Source organism: Anabrus simplex, chromosome 1, assembly GCF_040414725.1.
Source record: "Anabrus simplex isolate iqAnaSimp1 chromosome 1, ASM4041472v1, whole genome shotgun sequence".
NCBI classification, from domain to species: Eukaryota; Metazoa; Arthropoda; class Insecta; order Orthoptera; family Tettigoniidae; genus Anabrus; species Anabrus simplex.
In genome coordinates, this window is record NC_090265.1 from 275,663,753 (window position 1) to 275,689,951 (window position 26,199).

Sequence of the window (26,199 nt, forward strand, 5' to 3'; positions counted from 1 at the left end):
AAATTCCGGCCTCTGCATCTTTGAGACCCCTAAAAGTTGTTAGTAGGATGTAAAACCAATATTATTATTATTATTATTATTATTATTATTATTATTATTATTATTATTATTACATTGGTTCTGTATTGACATGCAAACTCATAAAATTCTTATCTTTTATTATAAGGTCCACCTTGTCAATACTATAACATGTTCCAGTTCAGCTAAAAGATCAATATTCACAAAATAATGACATAGAACATGTTTCAATCCATTCAGATTATTCTCAGCTACATCAAAGATCCAAAGTCTGTTTCCAGTTTCAACCAGGTCAAGAATGGAATGAATGAAGCCCCTACCTAGCGGTGAGGATAGGAACTGTGCTGGCTGCCAAAGCCTGTCGCACTCCTCTAGGGCAATGATTGATAACTGACAGATGAAATGAAATGATAAGATAATGGAGAATGTTAGTTGAATGAAAGATGACAGGGAAAACCAGAGTACCCAGATAAAAACCTGTCCCTTCTATGCTTTGTCCAGCACAAATCTCACATGGAGTGACCAGGATTTAAACCATGGAACCCAGCGATGAAAGGCCGGTGTGCTGCTGCCTAAGCCATATGGAGGCTTCTATTTCAGCTACATTATTAATAAATTGTATAAACAATTTTTAACTATGAAAAATTACACAATTACGTACTTAAAAGCAAAACATCATGTTTAAAATATGAATGGCTGGCTGTCTGTTAGGTCATCAGCCCAGAGAGTGGTTGGATCCTCAAATAACACCATCAAAGCTATGCAGTAATAGGAAAATCACAAAAACCAATGGCAGCACCAAAATAAGGCGTACTCGGCAATATGAGGAGTGAGGTAGTTTGCCATCGCTTTCCTTACTGGGCCAGAAAGTGCTATTGCAACACAACTAACTCTATGACCAACACCTTTCATAACACTCGGAACGCTCATAACACTCTGAATGTCATTACTCAGCACCACCCATATCCCAGCAGCTTCCATATTGTCACAGCCATGGATGAAGCTACACTTTGCTACACTTTGCTACACTTTGCTCTGGCCTGCACCATGAAATGGATGCAAAAGCACTGTATCCATCAAGAAATGACAGCAGCAGAAAATACAAATATTTAATTCCTATTTCCCTGTTAATAAAAAAACGTCTTTTTATTCTCCTGTTAGTTGGATATAAAGACAATAACATTCTCATGTAGATCTAAAACTCTTTAAAATAACAGGAGAACATCATGAGAAATTGTTATAATTAATATTTTTGTTGCATAATACTTTTGTTGAAAACTTCTTGTTTGCAAATGCATTGAAGGCTTGATGTTAATACAGAATGTTAAGTTCTATTAAGATAATGGTGGCTGTGAAATGCATAATATGTATCTGAATTTGAAGATGTCTAGAAAAGAAAGACAAATATATATTAGAAAGAATCAAAAGAACCAAGACTGGTACGAAAGTGTTTTTGTGTACTCACTCCCCATTGGCTTCACTCTGTGATTCACCACCTGCCAGCCAAGCTGACACTAAAATGGAAGATCAGTTGACTGGCACAGAATGCTATCGCTATCGAGGTGGCAGGTGGAGGAGGAGGAGGAGGAGGAGGAGGGGCTGGAGGGAGAAATGTAGTAAGTGTATTACGTGTTGTAGGTAAAATAATGTTAGGGTGCTTGTCATTAATATTTATTATTTCATCATATAGTATATTGACTTTATTCTGAGATTTCATTCATATTTAAATTCATATTTTTTCTTTGATCTAGTGTATATGTATAGGAATATTTTCATAAATGTTAATCAAGGTGCCTTTCTGTATTATATAAAACATATCTAAATCCTGATCTCCTCCTGCAGGTACTACCACCTTGACGAAGGTAGTATGGCATTGCCGGGTGTTTTCGGAGGCTTGCATGCTCAAATGACCCTTAGAGCTATGACAGCGGGAGCTACGGCTCCTGGTAGGGCCACCCAAGCTGGACAGGTCTAAGGCGATGAGCCAGACTAAGAGCAGTACTCTGGTCCTCCAGGTTGGTTGTTGGGCGTGGTGTCAACAACCCTACCCCGGAAAAAGAACCTCTCGTTATGAAACCAAAATACAAAGGAAACCGGACAGATGTAATGGAAAAACTACCCTGGCAACGAAAACGGCATATGCATTGGTATTTCATGACATGGAATGTAAGAATGCTGAATAAACCTGGAGGATTATTGAGTCAAAAGAATGAAATGAAGAAATATAATGTGATGGTGGTAGCAATACAAGAGGTAAAATGGAATGGAAGTGGAGTACTTGCAACTGGGGCACACACCTTGTTCTATAGCTGTGGAAACAGAGGATACAGAGGTACAGGGTTCCTTGTTTATAATGCATAGAAGAATGTAATATTAACTTTAAGCCCCTTAATGACAGAATTTGTGTTCTACGAGTAAAACCCCGCTTCTTCAATATCTGTTTCATATGTATATATGCACCAACAGAAGATGCAGCGTCAGCAGAGAAAGATATCTTTCATGAACAACTGGAACAAGAATTAGCATTAGTGGCAAGGCATGATGTTAAACTGGTTATGGGGGATTTTAACGCCCAAGTGGGAAGAGAAATTGCTTACAGGAAAGCAGCTGGTAAGGAGAGTTTTCATGAGATTTCGAACATCAATGGTATAAGGTTGATTGATTTTTCTATGGCTTATATCATGCTTATTAAAAGGACATGGATGCAAAGTAAGAATATAAAGAAAGTAACATGGTGCTCCTCTGATGGGATCATAAACAACCAAATTGATCATGTGCTTATAGATAGACGGCATGCTGGAAGTGGATAGCTGTCGAGACACATATGGAGATAGTGATTATTATCTCGTAAGAGTCAAATACAGACAAAGGATAGCCAACTACAGAGAGATTAAGAGAGCTGGTATACCCAGGTTTGATGATGCTAAGTTAAGAAAGGATGAAAATATAGCACAGCAGTATGCAATGGTTTTGACAAATAGCCTTAATGAAGTGGAAGATTGGACAGGAGAGAGTATTGAAGTAAGATGGCAAACGGTTAAAGGTATAATACACAAAACGGCCGAAACTGTTTTGGGCAGAAAGAAACAATTGAGGATTCAGCACTGGTTTGATGAAGATTGTAGGAATAAGATTGAACAAAGGAACGAGACAAGGAGAATGTTACAGAGAAGAACAAGAACTGCTGTAGAAGAATACAGAGAGAAGAGGAAGTGTACGAGGAATGTAGGAAGAAACAGGGAGAGAATTTGAGAAACAGTGGATTGAAGAATTAGAAGAGAGAAAGACTGCTGAGGAAACTAGACAGTTTTATATAAGGGTAAAAGATATAAAGAAAGGATTTCAACCCAGAGGAGTTTTCTGTAAAGATAAGGAGGGATATCTGATTGGAGGTAAAGATCAGATGTTAGACAGATGGGTGGAATATTTTAGTGAACTGCTGAATAAGGAATCAGGATTTGAAGGTGAGGTCGAAGATGTGCAGACAGAAGAGAGTGGGCAGGAACAAAGTAGAGAAGAGCTGGACCTGGAATTAGTCAAGGAACCTACATTGCAAGAAGTTAAAGATTGAATCAATGCTCTTAAAAGCAATAAGGTGCCAGGAGAAGACAACATTACTGCGAAAATGATAAAATATGGAGGCAAGAAACTAACAAGGCAGTTGCATGAAATTATGGTAGAGATATGGCAAAAGGAGAAAATGCCAGAGCAATGGAATATAGCAATACTCTGCCCTATACATAAGAAACATGATAAAGCAGACTGTGGGAATTATAGAGGAATAGCACTGCTAGGTATTGCTTAAAATCTTACCAAAAATCATAGCTGGAACGCTGAGACCATACGTTCAAGAATATCTAGGAGATTACCAGTGTGGCTTCAGAATTAACAGATCTACTACAGACCATACTGTAACGTGTTGGCGGGGTAAATAAGTAAATAAATGAGTACAGAACCTGGTAGCGTCCTATTTCTAAGATTTATTAACTAAGCACTACAATTACAGATTTACACACACACAGACGAAAGCCGAGCCTACAACTTACACAAGTACATGGTTACACACTTACACAGTTTGCGCTCTCTCTCTTAGCTTCTCATATTCCATCTAGAATGACACGCACGCACGCACGCACACACACACACACAGAGTCATAGATTATTTACACTACACTCTCTCAGCCACTCAGTCACACTCGTTAGCACTGTCACGGTCCACAGCCTACACGTCAATCCCGCAGGTCGGGATAGTATCCGGTGTTCACTCAATCCGTCGAACCCCGTTTTCGCGCTGCTCCAGAACACCCAAAGTTCTTCTCCAGCAGCCAGCCTCAAGGGACTCACACACACGACATCAGGGAAACAGCAACGAGTCCTCGGCTCCAACAGGCTGACATCTCAGCCCAAGCTATCACTGACTGCACTCTTCGCTAATTATTAAGAAAAGAATATTTATTAGGACAATTTCTCTATGGAATATTGTACAAGTGTTTCCTTGACGACTGCTTTCTATTGTAGAAATAATTTATATATTTTCTCTTGAGATATTTGTTTGTTTTAATCTTGTCAATCTTACGTTAATTTTAAGGACACTTCCTCTAAAGCATTACTTTGTCAATTTTATATATTTTTCATCTAAACAGTGTTATGTGGCTGAAGATGTTGATAATATACGAAACATGTACCACTTTTGACCATTAAAAATTGCCTTAAGCAATCATTGTATCGACTAGGTGGAAAATAAAAAAATACTTAATTGTGAATCTCAATCTCGCTCTCGCTCACTCACTCACTCACTCACTCACTCACTAACTCACTCTCTGTCTAACTCTTACTGACTCCAGGCAGGTCGTTCCTGTCTTATATATCTGCGCTGGCCCTTCGAGAATAGTCCGGATGCTCGATGGATCTAGGAATCTCGTGACATGGAACACTCCAGATTAATCGTGAAGTCATTTCCATACTCCTCTGTTACGGGGCCGCGGGCGGAAACGAGTGGGGCTGGCCTAGCACTTAAGTGCTGCTCGTGATTGGCGCAGTTGAAGCGTAAGGGGTGGGCCTATACGGTGCCGGGCCGGACCCACTGCCAGTTGGCATGGCGGACTCTATAACCATTACAATATTTTTTCTATCAGACAGATCCTTGAAAAATGTTACGAGAATAACATTGATGTTCACCAGCTGTTTATCAATTTTAAACAAGCGTATGATAGTATCAGAAGGGATCAGTTATGGAAGGCAATAAAAAAGGCAGGAATACGTAACAAACCGACAAGATTTGTCCAAATGACTCTAGCAACAACAGTATGTAAAGTAAAGGTTGAGGGTACTTTATCTACAGCTTTTGAAGTTAACCAAGGATTATGACAGGGTGATGTACTCTCCACCCTTCTGTTTAACATTGCTTTGGAGAGGGTAATGCGAATAATACAAGGGAGCAACCTGGGTGGAACATTGTTTAATCGAGTGACACGGATGATATTGATTTGCTATCCAGGAGGAAACTAGATCTGGAAGAGAAGTTGAGAAAACTAGAAAAATATGGCGCTGAGATGGGACTGACGATTAATCAGTCAAAAATTAAGTACATGTTAATGTCTAGGAAAAAGTATAATGAAGCAGAAGTATATGTGAATTTGAATGGTAAAGAATATAAATGCTGCAAAAGCTTTAAATATCTAGGGTCAATGATTGCTGAAAACAGTGATATGAAGGAAGAAATACATACTAGGATAGCCGCTGGTAATAGGAGTTACTTTGCCTTAGGCAAAGTATTTAAAGAAAAGAGTCTTAGTTGAAATCTGAAGCTGACTGTTTATTGCACGGTAGTGAGACCTGTGGTGATGTATGGTGCGGGAACTTGGACTATGGCACAAGGTGATGAGGAGTTGCTAGGGAAATGGGAAAGGAAGATACTTAGAAAAGTCTATGGACTAATAAAGGATGGTGGACTCTGGCGAATCAGAAATATTAAGGAAAACAGAGAGCTGTATAATAAACCAGATATAGTAGCAGAAATAAAGAGTAGTAGACTGCGATGGTTGGGACATGTAGAAAGAATGACAGAGAACAGGACAGTAAAGAAAGTCTTCGATGAGAAACCAGAAGGATGTCGTATGAGGGGAAGACTGAGAATCAGATGGTTGGAGAGCATGGAGGAGGATTTGAGAAGGATGGGAGTTAGAAGATGGAGAACCAGAGCAGTCAATAGAGAAGAGTGGGTGGAGATTGTCCAGGAGGCCAAGGCCCTACAGGGGCTGTAGCGCCAAGGAGTAAGTAAGTAAGTAAATCCTGATCTATGGATGTATAGGCATGGTTGTGGTCATCCATGTATTTCCTCATTGTGGAAAATCTGTGTTTTTTTGTTTTTTTGTTTTTTTCTTTAGCATTAACACGCTCTTGATAGTGTGTAAAGATACTTCTCCTAGTTTGATCTGCATAGCTGGCATTGCATTGAGCACATTTCAGCTTGTAAACACCCAAATTCAGAAATGTATTATTTTTATGAATAACCTGTATATTGTACAATAACTTACAATTTGTGATGTTAGTATTGAAAGAAATATTCAAGTTATGTCTTTTAAAGATGTTAGAGATTTGAAAATTATTTTTGTTGCCTGGCGAGTCCAGTCCGCTATGGTAATGGAGTGGAATGTACAGCCAACGACTCTGCGCTGAGTGTCAGGCAGCAAGAAATAACTCGACCAATAGCTTCAGGCGGATGAGTTCTCTTGGGTGGCATGATGGTCCCCTCAATGTAGAAAATGACACCAGAACCCATCAAGCAGTATCTGTCCCCAGGTTAGGGGCGGCTGCAGAAGGTGGCTCTACTCCTCATCACCTGCTGGCAGCAGCTCTGAAATCAGAGCAATTATGGTGTGGCAGCAGAAAATGATAGGGTGTCCTCTGCAGGTGATGAGCAATGCTTCAGGTAATGGAGGAGCTGTGATAAGTGGGCAACCAGTACCACAATATATCTGAATAGGGACAGTAAACATCTCAACCCTGACAGAAAAGACTGAAGAGCTGACAGAGTTCATGAAAGAAAAGGACATGGCCATTTTTGGTGTTAAGGAAACAGAAATTATAGGAAGAGGTGAAAGAAAACTGAAGGAAGGGTACAGACTGTTTTACAGTGAAGGACAGGATGCAGTAAACGGAGTAGGAATGATCATTAGAAAGGATGTTCTGGAGTATGTGGAGGAGGTGAAGGAGATTAGTGACAGAATTATAATAGAAATAACACAGTTTTAGACAGGAACATGAGATCTGTTCCAAGCATATGCTCCACAAACTGGAAATAAAGAAGATAATACAGAAAACTTCCTTGAAGAAGTGGAGAAATGTATTGAAGACAAAGAAGTTATTATAATGGGAGATCTGAATGCACAAGTAGGAAGCGGGAGACTGGGGAGATAAGAGAATAATAATAATATAATAATGTTATTGGCTTTATGTCTCACTAACTACTTTTATGGTTTTTGGATATGCCGAGATGCCAGAATTTAGTCCTGCAGGAGATTTTCAATGTGCTAGTAAATCTGCCAATACGAGGTTGACGTATTTGAGCACCTTCAAATACCACCAGACTGAGCCAGGATCGAACCTGCCAAGTTGGGGTCAGAAGGCCAGCGCCTCAACTTTATGAACCACTCAGCTTGGCTGAAGAGAAGAGATTCTGGAGACATATGAATATGGCAACAAGAATCAAGAATGAGATATTTTAATGGAATTTTGCCAGAGGAACCAACTATAGTAATAATAGAAAACACATGATTCATAAAGAAAGATAGTCAGAAGATTACCAGGTATGGATGGGGAGACAGAAGAACAGAAATGTTCATTGATTACATATTAGTGGAAAAAGGACATCAGAAAGATCTTATGGATGTTACAGCTAGGCCTAGGCCTGAGGAAGCCTTTAGGGGTGACCATAGAGCAGTGATAGCGATGTTGTAAGTAGACAATTTCACAGAACTACAAGAACGAGAGAGAAAGATTGGGGTCAGGAGACTGAAGAAAAGGAGGTTCTGGAAGAGTTTAGAACAGAATTACAAAAACTGATACCAAGGGCAGATATTAGCCTTATTGAAGAGAATGGAATAATTTGAAGAGTGAATTTGTAAGGTGTACAGAGAAAACATGTGACAGAACATCAGGAAAGGTAAGAGAGAAGAAGACAATATGGTGGCATGACTAGAGTGAAAGATAAAGGAAAGGAAAAGAAGAAAACTTGGAAGGAATGGAAAACATAAAAGACTGAGAGGAGCAGAGTGAGATACATAGTAGCAAAAAGAGTTTGCAAAAAAGTAGTAGCCGAAGAAAAGTTGGGGAACATTCATCCAGGAAGTAAAGGAAGAATTGAAATGTAGGAAAAAAATTATTATTTGGAATTATAAGAAACTGTAGGAACAAAGTGCCAGCCCCGTGGTTTAGGGGTAGCATGCCTGCCTCTTACACGGTGGCCCGGGTTCAATTCCTGGCCTGATCAGGGATTTACCTGGAACTGAGGGTTGGTTTGAGTTCAGCTCAGCTTACGTGATTAAAAATGAGGAGCTATCTGATGGTGAGATGGTGGCCCCGGTCTAGGAAACGAAGAATAACGACTGAGAGGATTCATCATTCTGACCACAAGGCCCCTCATAATCTGCAGGTCTTTGGGTTGAGCAGTGGTCGCTTGGTAGGCCAAGGCCTTCAGGGCTGTTGTGCCATGGAGTTTGGTTTGGTTTGTACGAATGAAGTGGCAAACACAGGGTTTGTGAAGAATAAAGGAGGAGTAATACTGACAATACAAAAAGAGATAATGAAAAGATGTAAAAAGGAATATTCCAATGAACTGTTGAATGTGAGAAACAGTTGGAATAATGATAATGTTGAATAAGATCATATTTATACTGGTTTCTTTCCTTCTTTCTGAACCATTTTATCATGGTGCTGGGAATTTTTTGCAGTGAGAATCATTTTGATGGTCCACGTTTAATTTGCCTACCTTTCCAAGCTCTGACATTTTTTTACTGTTGGATGTTCAGGACCATCTAATTTACATGTTGCACTATGCAAAAATTCAGTAAAATTCTCTAATAGATTGTCAAGTTTACCTTCTTTAACCCTATTTATAATTTTGAATACTGTTGCTCCTGAAACACTAAATTATCTTAATCTGAATTAGCATCCAAATTATAATTCAGAGAATGGGGTATCAGATCATCCTGTATCCCAAATTGCTAGATGATTTTTTTACATGTGTATATCTGGATGGGCATTAACTATATGAATATTGACACCACAATATGTTTTACATGGTATGGACAAGTATTGAACCCTTTCTGGCCTGGGGTACTATGCCAACACGTAAGCTAAAGCGAATTATATCCTTGACAATAGATGTGGCAAAACCCAATACCTGTGCAGGATTCGAACACCCACTTCTCCGCACCTCTGATCTTGATTACCGGTATTCCTGGGGGTGGTTTATTTGAGTGTAGAAACTTAAGGGTGGGAAAGAATATTCGGGATGCTCTATAATATGGCAAATGAACTTCTCCTAAAATCTGCAAAAGAACATTTAATGGCCTGGGTGACAAACATAGAAAGAACTATAACATAAACTCATACATATGTTTAAAATTCTGGAGTACTTGACGCTCCGAATAAAAACACTCACATTACGAGATGATTTTGAATTAGTTTCAGACAAGTACATCCCCATTAATAATCTATCAAAGTATCATAATTACAAATGCATCAGCGAACCCTGTATTACTTTCCCATCAACACTGGGAACAAAGTTTAACATAATAATAATAATTGAAGCTATTTGAGGGTTTAATGCCCACCTACTATTTACAGCAAAGAAAAAAATAAAATTATACACTTCAATAGAACGAGCCAATCCTTGGGCCCGGGAAACTACGAACCCAGAATAATTACGTGGCCGAGGCCAGAACTTGCCCATAACAAACAAAAAGAGGCATATCACCAAAACAGTAAACATTCAATTAATGAAAACAGTACAAAATCACCACTGGCTGTGTGCTTTCGTTTCTGTTCAGGCCAAGGAAAACCCAAGCAAGTTCACGTTGGTTTGCTGGGATTCGAACCATTGATCTTCTGCTGTTATGGCGGGTCGCTGAAAAAGAAAACTCTCAATACTTTATTTAAGAAACGAGTTCCTACCACCTACATTCATTAATTACCTGTCCTTATGGCCCAGCTATATCCTGGTATTTAAAACAAACATAAAAATATTAAAACCTCCCTTGTGAGGAATATCAACACAGACTTGGTCATAATGAAATGGAATGGTGTGTGACTTTTAGTGCTGGGAGTGTCTGAGGACATGTTCAGCTCGCCAGGTGCAGGTCTTTTGAATTGTGCCCGTAGGCAACCTGTGCATTGTGATAAGAGTGAAAATTATGATGATGACACATACACCCAGCCCCTGTGCCAGCGAAATTAACTAATGATAGTTGAAATTCCCGACCCTGCCGGGAATTGAACCCGGGACTCCTCTGACCAAAGGCCAGCACGCTAACCATTTAGCCATCGAGCTGGACTTTGTCATAATGTTTCTCTTTCTCTCCCTAGGTCGTTATTCCCTTAAAGAAGGCCATTCATTTAACACTGACTGCCAAAGTTTGACACATAACAGACATGATTTGTCCCTCGCAGTACTGGCCCAGTTTCTTCACCTCACAAGCCCTTTTAAAATATCAACTTTGCATGAAAACCTCATACAATAATTTAAAAGTATCTTTCTATTGAGAACAATTGAGTACCAATTTTCAGAAGTGGAGGAAGAGGTTACATTGATAATTATAGGCCGGCAATAACATCACTCATTTGTAAAGAATATGGAGTGATTAGTAGCAAGGAACGTGTTTGAATTCTTACGGGAAGGAGACCTGATTAGCTATAGAATGGAAGATAGGAAACTTAAAAGGGTCCACCTTTTCAATACAATAAGGTGGACCCTTTTAAGTTTCCTATCTTCCATTCTCAGTTCAATATGGACAAAAATGAAATTCTTAGATTTAAATGATTAGCTATACTCAGTACGGATTCCTCTCGGGGGTTTCTTGTGCAACCTTTTTAATGAAAGTCGTTGATGACTGGCAGTGTTACTTGGATCAACCAGATGTGATTCAGGAAGACTGCCTGTCAATTGATTGGAGCAAAGCCTTCGACCAAGTGCCGCATGAACGACCTCTGTTAAAGCTACAACAGTTCAGTATACGAGGTAGATTATTGATGTGGGTGAGGTCCTTCCTGGAAGGTCGAACACAGTGTGTGGTATACGGAGGGGCCCGGTCACAACCTATCAAAGTGACATCAGGAGTAGTTCAAGGTTCTGTGATTGGTCCCTTGCTGTACTTCGTGTTTGTGCTCGATCTTCCTGGATGTGTATCCGCACACATGGTACAATGTGCAGATGACACCATTCTGTAAGAAAATATAAAGAACATAGAAGACAATCGAAAATTACAATCAGACCTACAACATTTATCTGTATGGTGTTCCATGAATGGGCTAAGCATAAATGTAAATATATTAGGATAAGTAGATCAAAAAAATGCATAGAGAACACACATGAACTAAATAAGAATGTAATACTGCAGTGTGAAAATATCAAACTTGTAGGATTAATTATTTCGAAGGATTTGAAATGGAACCTGCAGATGGAGAAGGCAAGGTAAAAAGCGATAAAAGTCATGGGATTTCTTAGCAGGAACCTAAAAGGCTTCAAATCAGGGGCCCTACAAACAGCTGACCGCAGTATGGTAAGACCCATACTAACCTATGGTTTTCCTGCCTGGAGTTCCACCACAGTCACAAATCTAAATAAACTTCAGAAAATACAGAATCCGACGGAAAGGCTAATAACTTACCGCTCCCATCTTCATTCGGCTAACCTCCCCACAATGTAATCCAATGTCAAAAGAACCGACTTGATCTTCCTCCGAAAATCCCTCACCAGCTCTATTAACCTTGACCCGTTTCGCTCTGTCCGCAGAGGGGTTAATCTTGTCCCTCCATTTGTCTGCACCACCTCTTACCAATCCGGCTACTACGACCGCTCTGTACATCTCTGGAATGAGTACCTCCTAAAATAAAAGCCTTGTCTCTAAGGTAGTTTACAAACCATGTAAAAAGATGTAAATCTCTGTGTGAATGGACGGGAGTGAAAGGGAGAGAAAATGTAATTGAGTGAATGAATTAGTGTACGAGTGTAAATACGTGAATAATGTAATTGTTGTATATATTAGTTTAGTAGGTCTGTGAAGCAACTAATGTACATGGGGCTTGCCCTTTTTTGATAGACCATCCATATAATCTGTATGATTTGTGGTAAATAAATAAATAAATAAATTAATTAATTAATTAATTAATAATAATAATAATAATAATAATAATAATAATATAATCTCTTAAATCCCATCTTGCCAAATTTCACTGTCAATACATTTGGGGGGATAATCAAATCATGACTTGTAAAAATCATATCATTAAAAGGGGACTACCTTGCTAACCAATTCATGCTGACCAAGTCTCAATGAATATAGACCGGTTTCATAATCCGAGCACTTCCAAGGAAAACAAATCTCTTAAACTCAAGACACAGAAAGAAAGAAAAAAGACCTGTCATCTTTTTAAAAGAATTACTTCTCTAAAATTCAGGGGACATAGAGTAAATTAATATGAAATATTCTTCCTTATGGAAAGCTCTATCTAAATAGGGGGCCTTTGATTTGAATCCCAGCATAGTCACTGTACACCACACAGCACATCTCCAGCCATGGACCTTATGCTACAAACTCCTACCAATTTACATTACAACATCGAGGGCATTCCTGATCCAAACTATAGGCTTCAAAGACATGCATTAATGAGACTCTGTTTACATGCAATTACTATGCCATTTTCTGCTACACCTTATTCTTTTAACTAATGCATTCACAAAATTCCTATTCTGGAACTTTACATCTAATCTGTGTCCACAATTTGAACTACACGATGACTGTGAACTAATAATAAAATTTAATGATTACAAAGATCCCCTCATATTTTTACTAAATTTAACTAAATTAACTCGCTCAAAAGCTTCCTATGCTAAATTCTCTTTGTACGGTAAATACTGTATATATCCTAATCTAATAGTAAATTATTTACAAGCTACACATTCATAACTACTTATTATGGGTTAATGTACTTATCTGATTACTCCATCGTGCTTTCTGTTCGAGTCTCAGGAAGGGCCATGCTGAGAGAGCTTAGGACTTAATCACGACGGCTATTGTCCAGGTAATATCAGGAGCCCCAAGCTGAGTTGTTGTCTGCTCCTTCATAGTCCAAGTACTGCTGAGAAGCTGTTGCATCAATACAGAATGTTTGCCACACATTCAAGTCACTTCACACCGCGCCCACACAATAATGTCCCATACTGAGTTTATTCATGGTTATATATATTTTTCGATGTGGTTTGACTGTTTAGACGAAAATGCTTATTTACTTGACTTTCAATAGTTAGTTAGCTCACACTAGATTCCTTTGTTTTATATAGTTGGCACTATTTCCAACACTCGGGGCACTCAGACTGAGGATAATAATCCAGTCATTACATGTCTAAAAGAATATTTATATAATTCAGACACTAGCATACAAATATATTGCGTATTGTTTCTAAGTTTTATACACTCAAGCTCAGAATTTCCGCATATTGTTCCCATTTACCACTGCACAAAGAAACTGATTTTTGCAACGGATGATGTGGAGATAGCACTGTGACTCTTTCATGACTGAACTTAGGTGCGAATTTGTCTGTGTTATTTATTAAATCTGGCACTAGATGGCTGACCCTAAAAATCTCAGAGAGGGGACATCAATCTATTCCACTGATATCACGAATATCAGTAAAGCAGTATATTTCAGCGGTGACTAAGGTAATTTTATGAGCCTTGTTTGTATTCGGAAATGAATTCAATCATGAATTTTCCTGCAATCGCCCAAAGCATCATCCCTGCATTTGAAGCAATTGGGAGAACTTCCACAGTAGGCCATCTGGTCCATATACCATGTGAGGACGCATCCTTTATGTGATAGTATCACAACTGCGTAACTTACATTAATCAGGAATATATAGCACATCTTTTCCGGTCAGTTTTTCTTCTAAATTCCGAAGATGCATAAAGTGGCATTTGTTGTCTTAATTACAGTGTAATTTGAGGTGCTAATGTAATTTAACTTAACTTTTTTGTCACACTGGGCTGGCTATTCTTGGAAAATTTCTGTGCGGGATGTTGTCTCTCTGCAATTTTCATCTCCACAGCATTATCACTTGGTACACGCTCGAGACCTGCACTCTTCTGTTTCTGTCACACAGTTATCGTCATCTCATTTGCTCGTTATATGGAAATTTCCATGGCATCAGGCTTCACGTGTCCTTCTCTCATACCTGTCCGTTAGGGTGTCCCTTAAAAGGGCAAAAACTTTTTTTTTTTCATTTATTGAAACACATATCCCGTTATTGTGTTTATTAGTCTATTAGTTACCCAAGTACAGAATTTCAACTTCCTACATTAATTTTAACTCGTGCCGACGGGGCCTAAAAGTTTTAGAAAATAACTGTGTAAAGGGTCTCTTAAATGTAGTTGTAGATGGTCACTCAAAACAATTATTTTAGAGAAATATAAATGAAAACAGAAATTTATATAATGCTCTTCTTGTAAGTAACAAAAAAGATAATTTTTATAGTTATTCATTTGGATATTTCCTCTTCAAAATCTCTTTTTTACAGTCTGGGTAAATTTTTCTATGTTCTGGCACACAATGTAATAAGAACTGCTTCTGTTCTTCATCTGCGGTAATCAAACTATGAAAGTCTGTCATTAGTTTAACATCTCTTTCAGCTGTGTCATTAACTGCTTTTAAGGTAGAAACCTTCTTTTTAGCTTCCACAAATGCCACGTTGTCTTTCCATGAAGATACAATTTCTTGAAGGAAACCAATGTCAAGTTTCAGTCATGAAAATAAATCTTTACTCTTGACAGAAACAAAATCACTCAAAGATTTCCCTGAAACAAGATAAAAAATACTTGTAGTGCCTATAAATAAAACAAATAAGTTCTAAATTAAATACCAGATTAAACACTACTAGTCTACTACGTACCATGTAGAGAGCCAGACATCTCTTCTTTCGATGGAACATATCTCTTTCCGGAATCACCAAAGCTTTCTTTTTGTAAGTTTTATACAATGTTTTCTTTAGTCTGCTCATCAACTTCCATTATAAAAAATTGAAAGGATGGCTATTTCCTCTGACATGTACCACAAGTGTTGACTGAACTTGTTTAAAGATGCATTGGAAATCAACTTGTCAACTTTCTCGTAATCTTTTAAGGTCTTTAAAAAACAAAAATCTTGATTTGGCACTTTTATCGCCAAACTACATCCAAGCCAGGGCTTCACGTAAACTGCCACAATGAATAAACAAACATTTTGTAAAGCTTGTTTGTCCTTAGCGATCATTTTAAACTGGAACTTCAGTAAACACATTTTTAAGGAGTAAATAGCTCTTGCCATCCATTGTGCTTGATGCGTTGCACCAGGAGGTCTGATTTTTATTTTATTTTTAATGTCCCCACCCAGAAAAACACGATAATCATCTCGTACAGTCGATTTTGCCAGCTCATTGTAAAAAATTCACCAATTCAATAATATTTGCCTCTCAGAGATGTTGTTGGACAAAATCAGTGCACGGTTCGATGGCACTAGGTTTAATATTCTTCCAGTTGTCTAAACTTTTTGAACAGCGGAATATCAGGACTGCTAGTGATTTGTTGGATCTTTGATTCAAACATACTTTTGAGCACCAGTTCGTAAATATGATGGCGGCAAGGAAAAAAGTAACAACTTTCCCCTATTTTTTGCTCTAAAAGCACACAAGCTCCGTTCAAGCATCCTGTATTAGATGCTGTTGTATCACAGCACATTATTTGTACCTTATCATCCAGGTTCCAGTCATGAAGGGCATTTGACACTGCTTTCGCTTGCTCTTTACCGGAAGAGTTGTCTAACTTTGGCACAGCAAGAAGTTGTTCTTCTTCATCATATGAAAAATAATTGGTAGGCGTTCTTCTTTAGAACTTCTTACGTCCGGAGCAGGTAACAATTTTCCATCCCAATGAACAGTAACTACTTCTGGCATGTTATTCTGAAAATCGGATTTAATGGATCTCGCTCTATCTTTTCTCATTTGTGTTCGAATGCGTTGAATAGTTTGTTGATAGAGTAATTGTCAGAACTAAGACCAAGTGCTCTACTACAGACTGAATTATATAAACAGAATCTCTGATGCTTAGTTGACATCTGTATAAAGTTGCAACTAATTTAGATGTGATAAAATCTTTTCTTCCTCTTCTTGTCGATGTAGCTAAAGAACTTACAGATTGGGATGTGGATGGCAGAGATTCTTCCAGGCTTTCTTCAGAGCTTGTGGATTGTTCTTCTACGTCTTCAGTGTATCAAAAGTTGCAGATTCCAATGAGCTCGCGGAAGGCATTTGCTTTAGTCTCTTTTTATCTTCTGCAAGTTTTTTCAGCCTGACCCTTTCTTCAATATCGGCCAACTTTTTGTCAACACCCGATTTTTATTCTTTCAAGAGCATCAGCATGTGCAATATCAAGCAAATTATCTAATTCAAGTTGAAAGTTCTCTTTACGGCGCCTATATAAATCCTGAATCTTCTTGATATTTTTTGCAGTTCTCTCCAGACCTGATAAAAATCCACTAACTTCTTAACACAATTAGGCACAGCTCTGGTAGGTATTCTAGCCTTTTGCCAGAATATATTGCACTCCCAAATGACAAGATTTGCGCTTTCACTAACAGTCAACTTAACCTAACGGATGTTGAAAAATAGAACTGCACTTGACGATTAGATGGTAATTTTGCGCCTATTATTTGGTGATTTACCTTACCAACCAAGAAAATGCCTTTTAATTTGCTCCTTAGTTCCACTGACATCTTTGAAATATAAAACAATTTGTGCTAACTACCCAACTACCCGATAAGCGAAAACTAAGTGACAATAACAATGAGAGCGCGCCACTCTTGTGACGCAACTTGTATGGACATGTTTGCGCGCGAGTCGGCATGGGTTGCACTGTTCCAAATAAGGGAAAAAATTGTTTTTGGGTGTTTTAGGCCCAAATGAATAAAACAATAACCTATGCATTGCAAAATTAAAACTTTGTAAAATAAGGGGCACCCTACCGTGCGTGCCAAATATAGAACATGTTAAATGAAATTTTTAATATATATGTCTGGACCACTAATTCATGGCTCTGATATGGCACAGTATCAGGTTCCTTAAGTTCAGGATAATTCTGTTCTCATTTGTGGTCCTCCCCATTGAAATTATACAATGAATTTAAACTGTAATCCAATTACAAATCACATTCTCTATAATTCTCTATAATTTCGGCGATATCTTCCCAGGTTAGAATTTACTCCTGCACGCAAATATATTGATAATGGTAGGTCTACTGTCAATGCTGGTAGAAATGAATTGGTGTGGTGAGGTTGATAAACTATATTATAAAAGTTTAATTTGTTTTGATACAACTTTGATGAGTGTAAACATAGACTAGTAACATTTTTTAAATTCCTTTTACACAGTGTACAATTAGCTTGAGACAACTCAGTCTTTTCTCTCTTTTTGTTTTCCTTGTTTAGTTTGAGAGGTAAAATTATAGAGCTGTTACAACTAAAATTAACAAGCTTAGTACAGCCTTAATTTAAATAGGAGATTGATACTGAAATGATGTTAAAACTGTAATAAATTACATTAAAGTTTACTTGGCTACACTATAATTTACATTCAGTGGAAATCCTTCACTGGTAAAAATGAAGGTAGCATTTTATGTCATCCAAATGAATATATGATATAAGATTTGCTAGAGAAAATATCAAAAATAAACCATGAAGGATAAAACACACCACTCTGTAGAATGATTTGTTGAATGGGCAAGTCAAAATAATTTGCATTAAATTATGCATTTCTTTTGTTTGTGTGTGTTTTGTATAAGAAAATGTTAAACAGTAGTGCTTTGTGTTTGTAGAGGTTAAATACCACACCTTCATGCATGTGGGTATTCAGAATTCAAACAAAGACTATAAAACCTCTAAAACTTCCAAAGAAGAATGGCATAAATACCCCAAAATGAAGCAATCCAAATGTTATAACAAATAAAGATAAGTTAACCTATTAATTTATAAAAGAGTGATATTATGAGTTGTTTTTTATATTGTTGTTGTTAAATATATTTTTGAAAAAGCACTGTAATATTTACACATTGTCTATGTTCATTATAGATTTAAAATCTTGATTACTCATATACGTAATGTTAATTATTTATCTTGCCAAAATCATTAAGAACTAAAATTCATTGAATTCTTACTTCACTGTAGCTTCATTTGAAAATGAGTGTAAATTGTGGTGCCGAGGTCTGTGTTATCTTGTGCCTGACACCATAAACTCTCCATACCCATTGCAAGTTGAAAGATGGTTGAGGAAAGAATTTTACCACATGGAAAACTGCAGGGGAATGTGAGTATTATATTTCTTCATTTTCCTTGTTTGGTTTGAGAGATAAAACTATAGAACTGTTACAACTAAAATTAACAAGCTTATTACAGCATTAATTTAAATGGGAGATTGATACTGAAATGATGTTAAAACTACAATAAATTAAGGTAAATTTTACTTGGCTACACTATAATGCATATACAAATTGTTCCTAGCTCTCCTCACCTATAATGCTCTCTCCAGATGTAACTCTTCTCTGTTAAGAATGTGGGAAATAGGGATGTACATGTTTCTGCTTAAGTACTATAAACTAGAGTTGTACAATAAATCTACAGTTGCAGTGCATCCATAGGGATGCTGATGAGTCCTTGCGAGAGTAGAAAGTAATAAGTTAGATGTCATCTGATACCTAACTGAGTACCTCCTGCTCCATTCTGCTGAGACATTCAGTGGAAATCCTTCACAGGTAAAATTATAGGTAGCATTTTATATTATCCAAATGAATATATGCTACGAGATTTGTTAGAGAAAATTTTAAAATTAAACCATGAAGGATAAAACTTTATAGAATGATTTGTTGAATGGATAAGTCAAAATAATTTGCATCAAATTACGCATTTATTTTGTCTGTGTGTGTTTTTATAAAGAACATGTTAAACAGTTTACAGTGTGTTATTAGTGCCCGATGAATTATCGGTCCCATATTTTTCTACAGCACAATTACTTCTGACTGATACATTCACAATATTCTGAAAACTTTTTTTTTGTGGACTATCTGAAGAAGAAAAAATTACGGCTATTTGCAGCAGGATGGTATGACGGTCCGTAACACATGTAGCTGTATGCGATGGTTGCAGAAAGTGTTCGATGATGATCAGATCATCAGTAAAGGCATATGGCCCCTGCGTTTGTCTCATTTAAGCACCTGCAATGTTTATCTATGGAGAAATCTCAAAGGAAAAGTTTATAGGAATAATCCTTGAACTGCAGAAGAATTAAAAATCATTTTTTAATACTTGGGCAGTTCCTTTGAGAGTTCCCCATAGATAAAATTTGCATGTGCTTAAATCAGGCTCACAAGGTGACCATAGGTCTTTACTGATGTTCTGATCATCATTGAACACTCTCTGCAACCATTGCATAGAGCTATGTGTTGTATGGGCCATCACACCATCCCTCTTGAAATAGGTGTACCTATCGTCTTCTTTAGTCAGTTCAGCAAAACATGGTTCGAGAATGCTGTGAATATAAAGGTCAGAAGTAATCATGTCCCAAAAAAATATCGGACTGATTATTCTTCGGGCACTAATAGCACATCATACACTTATCTTCACATCATGCAGTGATCTTGTCTGTTAGATGTGCAGGTTCTCTCTATCCCACATCCTATGTTCTATGAATTGATATACCACTCAAATAAAACCATGCTTCGTCACTCATAAAAGAAAGTTCGGATCCACGATACCATTGTGGACACTATTCATTAAACAAAAACCCTATGGCACTACAGCCCTGACAGGCCTTGACTTACCAAGCAACTGCTGCTCGGCCGAAGGCCTGCAGATTACGAAGAGACACATGGTCAGTGTGACGAATCCTCTTGGCCGTTGTTCTTCGTTTTCTAAATTAGGGTCGCCGTATAAACATGAGATAGCTCCTCAGTTGTAATCACATAGGCTGACTTGACCTCGAGCCAACCCTCAGGGCCAGGCAAAATCCCTGACCTGGCCAGGAATCGAACCAGGACCTCTGGGTGAGAGGCAGGCAGGTTACATCTAGACTGCGGGTCCGGACACTATTCATTAGCCAATTGCAAAATCTCTTTCCTGTAATGAAATCTGTAGGCTGTATATTATGGACTGAATAAATCATTTTGTTGCATTATGTGCTGACAAATGTGAAATACCAGTTTCCAGATCTACTCTCCGAAGTGACTTATGTGGACTGACTTGCAGTCTTGCATGTATATCTTTTAACCTCTCCTGTTGAAAACTGTTCTTCTTTGCTGCCTTTACGTATTAGTTACGGACCGTGTGAGCTGACCATGTGGTTAGACGGATGCAGCTGTGAGCTTGCATCCAGGAGATAGCGGGTTCGAACCCTACTGTCGGCAGCCCTGAAGATGGTTTTCCGTGGTTTATCATTTTCACACCAGGCAAATGCTGGCTGGGGCTGTACCTTAATTAAGGCCATGGCCACTTCCTTCCCATTCCTAGGCCTGTCCTATACCATCATCATCATGAGACCTATCTATGTCGGTGCGACGTAAAGCAAATTGTAAAAAAATATATTAGTTATAGAACCAGTACTTTGCCATTTGTGAATGAGTTGTTGCACGTAACATTTTGATGGTACTGTAGAACTGGGAAACTATGGGATTTTCGAAGGCACCTATTAACTGGTTTCTTCTTCTTGTGCAAATACCACTCACCCAGAAATATTCTCTGCACTGTAGAGTACTTCACCATCCAATAATAACCTCTCAATAAAACTTGCAACTCCAGTGCTTACTAGCAAACTGCTATATCTATTTGCTTTACGTTGCACCGACACAGATATGTCTTATGGCGACGATGGGATAGGAAATGCCTAGGAAGTGGAAGGAAGCGGCCGTGGCCTTAACTAAGGTACAGCCCCGGCATTAACTGCTATATCAGCTGTCAAGACCTTATCACATCAAGTTTGTCACAAGCCATTTGGTACTTGCTTGGGGATTCCTGCGACCTCTGTACAGAAGTGTGAAGTCTTAAAATATACTCTCTGTAGAACTATTGATGGAAGCGTTCTAATTTCTTCACATCATGGTGATATAAAGTCCAGGTTTCACGGCCATAAAGCAGGATGGAGATGAAAACTGCTCAATACACCATCAGTTTTGTATATATTCTTAGAACTTTATTCAGGAAGACCCAATTTGCAATAAAGAACAAATAACTTGATGACCCAGGCAATCTCCTTTCTGGAATAAGTGGAAGAATCATGATGATCTGCCTCAAGATGACTAACAACCAGCAAGCTATTGTAATCAGCACATATCTACCAGCTCAAACATCAGATGTTGATCCCAAAGAAGACTTCTACTGCTATCCTGATGAAGTGTTATCAAATATACCTTGCTCTGACAAAATTATCCTCTTAGGATATTTCAGAGCCTGAGTTAGTAGATACTCTACACTTGTTGTAACCAGAAAGATGCACACACGAAATGCTGTCAATTGTGTATACTATTGTATTATAAATTATATACACATTATATACACACATTAATGAACCACCATCTTGACAAACATTTGACTGCTACAGTAGCATGTCAACCGATAACCAACACAACAGAATCACAACATGAGTACATGAGTTTCGTTAGCAACTCAATCAATCAATATTGATTTGCATTTAATGGCAGTCGCCCAGGTGGCAGATTCCCTATCTGTTGTTTTCCTAGCCTTTTCTTAAATGAGTTCAAAGAAATTGGAAATTTATTGAACATCTCTCTTGGTAGGTTATTCCAATCCCTAACTCCCCTTCCTATAAAAGAATATTTGCCCCAATATGTCATCTTGAATTCCAACTTTATCTTCATATAGTGATCTTTCCTACTTTTAAAGACGCCACTCAAACTTATTCATCTACTAATGTCATTCCATACCATCTCTCTGCTGACAGCTCGGAACATACCACTTACAAGTAACAACTCTCATTATTGTTCCGTATTGAAGATCCTTGAAACATACCACTTAGTCAAGTAGCCCAAACTTTGCAACATTTTTGTAATGCTACTCTTTTATCGGAAATCACCCAGAACAATTCAAGCTGATTTTCTTTGGATTTTTTCTAGTTCTTGAATCAGGTAATCCTGGTGAAGGTCCCATACACTGGAACCATACTCTAGTTGGGGTCTTACCAGAGACTTATATGCCCTCTCCTTTACATCCTTACTACAACCCCTAAATACCCTCATAACCATGTGCAGAGACCTGTACCCTTTATTTACAATCCCATTTATGTAATTACCCCAATGAAGATCTTTCCTTATATTAACACCTAGATACTTACAATGATCCCCAAAAGGAACTTTCACCCCATCAACGCAGTAATTAAAACTGTGAGGACTTTTCCTATTTGTGAAACTCACAACCTGACTTTTAACCGCGTTTATCATCATACCATTGCCTGCTGTCCATCTCACAACATTATCAGGTCACGTTTGTAACTTATTTATTACTCTATACAGAATAACATCATCTGCAAAAAGCCTTACCTCTGATTCCACGTCTTTACTCATATCATTTATATATTTAAGAAAACATAAAGGTCCAATAATACTGTCCTGAGGAATTCCCCTCTTAATTATTACAGGTCAGATAAAGCTTTGTCTACTCTAATCCTCTGAGATCTATTTTCTAGAAATATAGCAACCCATTCAGTCACCCTTTTGTCTAGTCAAATTGCTCTCACTTTTGCCAGTAGTCTCCCATGATCCAACCTATCAAACGCTTTAGACAGGTCAATCACAGTACAGTCCATTTGACATCCTGAATCCAAGATATCTGCTATATCTTGCTGGAATCCTACGAGTTGAGCTTCGGTGGAATAACCTTTCCTAAAACTGAACTGCCTTCTATCGAACCAGTTATTAATTTCACAAACATGTCTAATATAATTAGGAAGAATCCTTCCCAAAGCTTACATGCAACTCGTCGAACTAACTGGCCTGTAATTTTCAGCTTTATGTCTATCACCCTTTCCTTTATACACAGTGGCTGCTATAGCAACTCTCCATTCATTTGGTATAGCTCCTTCAACCAAACAATAATCAAATAGCCGGGCTGAGTGGCTCAGACGGTTGAGGCACTGGCCTTCTGACCCCAACTTGGCAGGTTCGATCCTGGCTCAGTCCGGTGGTATTTGAAGGTGCTCAAATACGTCAGCCTCGTGTCGGTAGATTTACTGGCATGTAAAAGAACTCCTGCGGGACTAAATTCCAGCACCTCGGTGTCTCCGAAAACCGTAAAAGAGTAGTTAGTGGGACGTAAAACAAATAACATTATTATTATTAATAATCAAATTACTCCAGATATGATACTATATCCCCTTTAGTATATCCCCAAAAATCGTATCAATTCCAACCACTTTTCTAGTTTTCAACTTTTGTATCTTATTGTAAATGTCATCATAAGTAAATTTTAATACTTTGGTAGCATTAGTCTCCTCTTCTATCTAGACATTAGCCTTGTAACCAACAATCTTTACATACTGCTGACTGAATACTTCTGCCTTTTGAAGATCCTCACATACACACCCCCCCTTGTTCATTAATTATTCCTAGAATGTCCTCCTTGGAACCTGTTTCTGCCTTAACCCATTAACGCCTGAATTATTTTTTTCTAAATTTGTATTTGTTTTTTACATTATTTTGACTCTAAGTAACACAAACACACTGAAAAAGAAATTTTTAATGTTATTCATCACTCAGTTTTGAAAATATTTGCCGTTACCATATGGCAACGCTAGGCGCTTCTACTACCTACTTATATTGGGTATCACTTTGATTAAAAATTTACACTCTGAATCATCAGCAGGCTACTATTCTACATTATGATTATTATTAAATGTAATACTACTAAAATTCAATAACAAATAGAACTTCACATGTGATATATTACACACATCACTTCTTTCTGTGTTTGTAAAACCACACGGTCTAGCCAGTATGAAAAGGAACAAAACAGTCGATGCACAATCCCACTCCACACTTCAAGCACATTGTCCTCACACTGGATTTACAGTTTTCATTAGCGCACCTTTTCCTCTTCTTTCCTTCTGTGTGCTGGACAAGGTGGTCATTTTTATCAAGTCTTACAGAATCTGATATGCGGCCGCTAAGAGAGGTCCGTGAAACTGCTGGTCTTCCAGCTCCTTTTGGTACATTCTGGTATCTCTGGAGATAGATTGTAGCTATTTCTCTTTTGAAACCCAGCTGAGAAATTTTTTGTTTTCTCCCTTTATTGTATAAAATCCAGCTGTTTTGAACAGCCACATCTAACATCCATGTGAACAAAGGCCAGTACCATTTCTTGCCTCGTATCCCAGTGCGATAGCAGGCAACATTCTGATCCATCTGGTCAGTGCCTCCCATAAAGGTGTTGTATTTGGCGACCAGCCTTGGCCTTGGAATCATTACAGTTCGCTTCTGCTGCTGTGAGTATCTCTTTACTTGACCGACTTCTTGTGCACCACATGAAGAAGAGATCATCGTTACCACGGAGTTATCCATCCACCGGACATAAAGCAGTCCATCATTCTTCTCTAATGCTGTCTCATAAGTCCCACGATCTTTTTTGGAAAATATTTGCTTGTTTTCCAGAGGACATCCTTTAGGAATTCGATTTTCTCGAACAGTACCAATGGCAGAATAGCCACAATACTTGAGAAATGAGAAAAGTCGTGCACTAGAAAATAAATTGTCCATGAAGAAGGTGTAGCTTAGTTCTCTTTTCTCATCTGGAACTTCCTCAAGCAGAACAAGTAGGGGACTTGCAGCCCTACCAAATAACTTGTCATAGTCAGCATTAGATTTTGGTCCTTTACCCTGGTACAACTCAAAATTCACTAAATATCTGTCCTTGGTGTTCAGGCTCCAGATCTTGTATCCAAATCTAATGGGCTTACCACGAATGAATTGTTTGCACCCATGGCGGCCAAAATATTTCACCATACATTCATCAAATGATAGATGTTCCTCGGGTATGAAATTATCAATACATCTCTTCTTTAACTTTTCCAGTATAGGCCTTATTTTCCATGCCTTATCATTAGGGTCAATTCTAGAGTTGTCTGCAAAGTGCAGAAACCTACAGATTTGAAGAAATCGGTCTCTTCTCATTGACCGAGAAACTGCCAGGTTCTTCAAGTCATCATTCGAATCCCAGAAGTGCCTTTTAGAAGGCATGTTATTGTAGCCACTAACATATAGAATGGCAATGAAGCAGCGTATTTCTTCTGCTGTTATCTTTGGGTCCAGTTAATTCAAAAATAATGCATAGCGTCTGGTTTCCTCCACTAAATGTTGTATGAATTCTTCGTCTATAAACAATTCAAAAATTTCAATTACTGACAAGTGTTCATATCTTGAATAATCTGGAAGAGGGAATGCAGTAGGGTTTTCAATGTCAAAATCAGCTCCTTTCTCCCATCGCGTGTCGGATGTTTCCCTCTCAGCGACCCATTTGATAACATTTTCAGATATTGGGGTAGATATAATTTCACGTGAAGCTGCCCCGAGTGTGGGTGGCTGTACCGATGGGCTGTACTCGTTTTCGTCCACACCTATTCTTTCTTCGTTGGATAACTTTATTTCAGCGTTAGCCAGTAATTGATGAGACGTCAGGTTGTCAGCTAATCCACCTTCATCCTCATTTCCAGAATCCTCATCTGTGTCTATATTTGGTATTGGTGGTTCAATAAACACATCACAGTCAATATCATCATTGTAAATGATGTCCAGTGCTTCAGCAAGTGAAAACCCGCTCCTAAAACAATAAAGCAAAATATACCTTTTACTGAGTATAAACGCCTAGCGTTACCATATGGTAAAC

The 26,199-nt window shown here is 38.1% G+C and overlaps 1 protein-coding gene across 1 annotated transcript in view; it reads left to right on the forward strand.

The window, feature by feature from the left end:
• The window catches only part of LOC136863740 (1-phosphatidylinositol 4,5-bisphosphate phosphodiesterase gamma-1), a 512,032-nt gene that overhangs the window by 110,648 nt on the left and 375,185 nt on the right, over window positions 1-26,199 (forward strand). Inside the window, exon 4 of the mRNA XM_067140126.2 lies at window positions 18,487-18,625. Coding sequence (XP_066996227.2) covers window positions 18,487-18,625 — 139 coding nt within the window. The remainder of the gene's footprint in view (window positions 1-18,486; window positions 18,626-26,199) is intronic.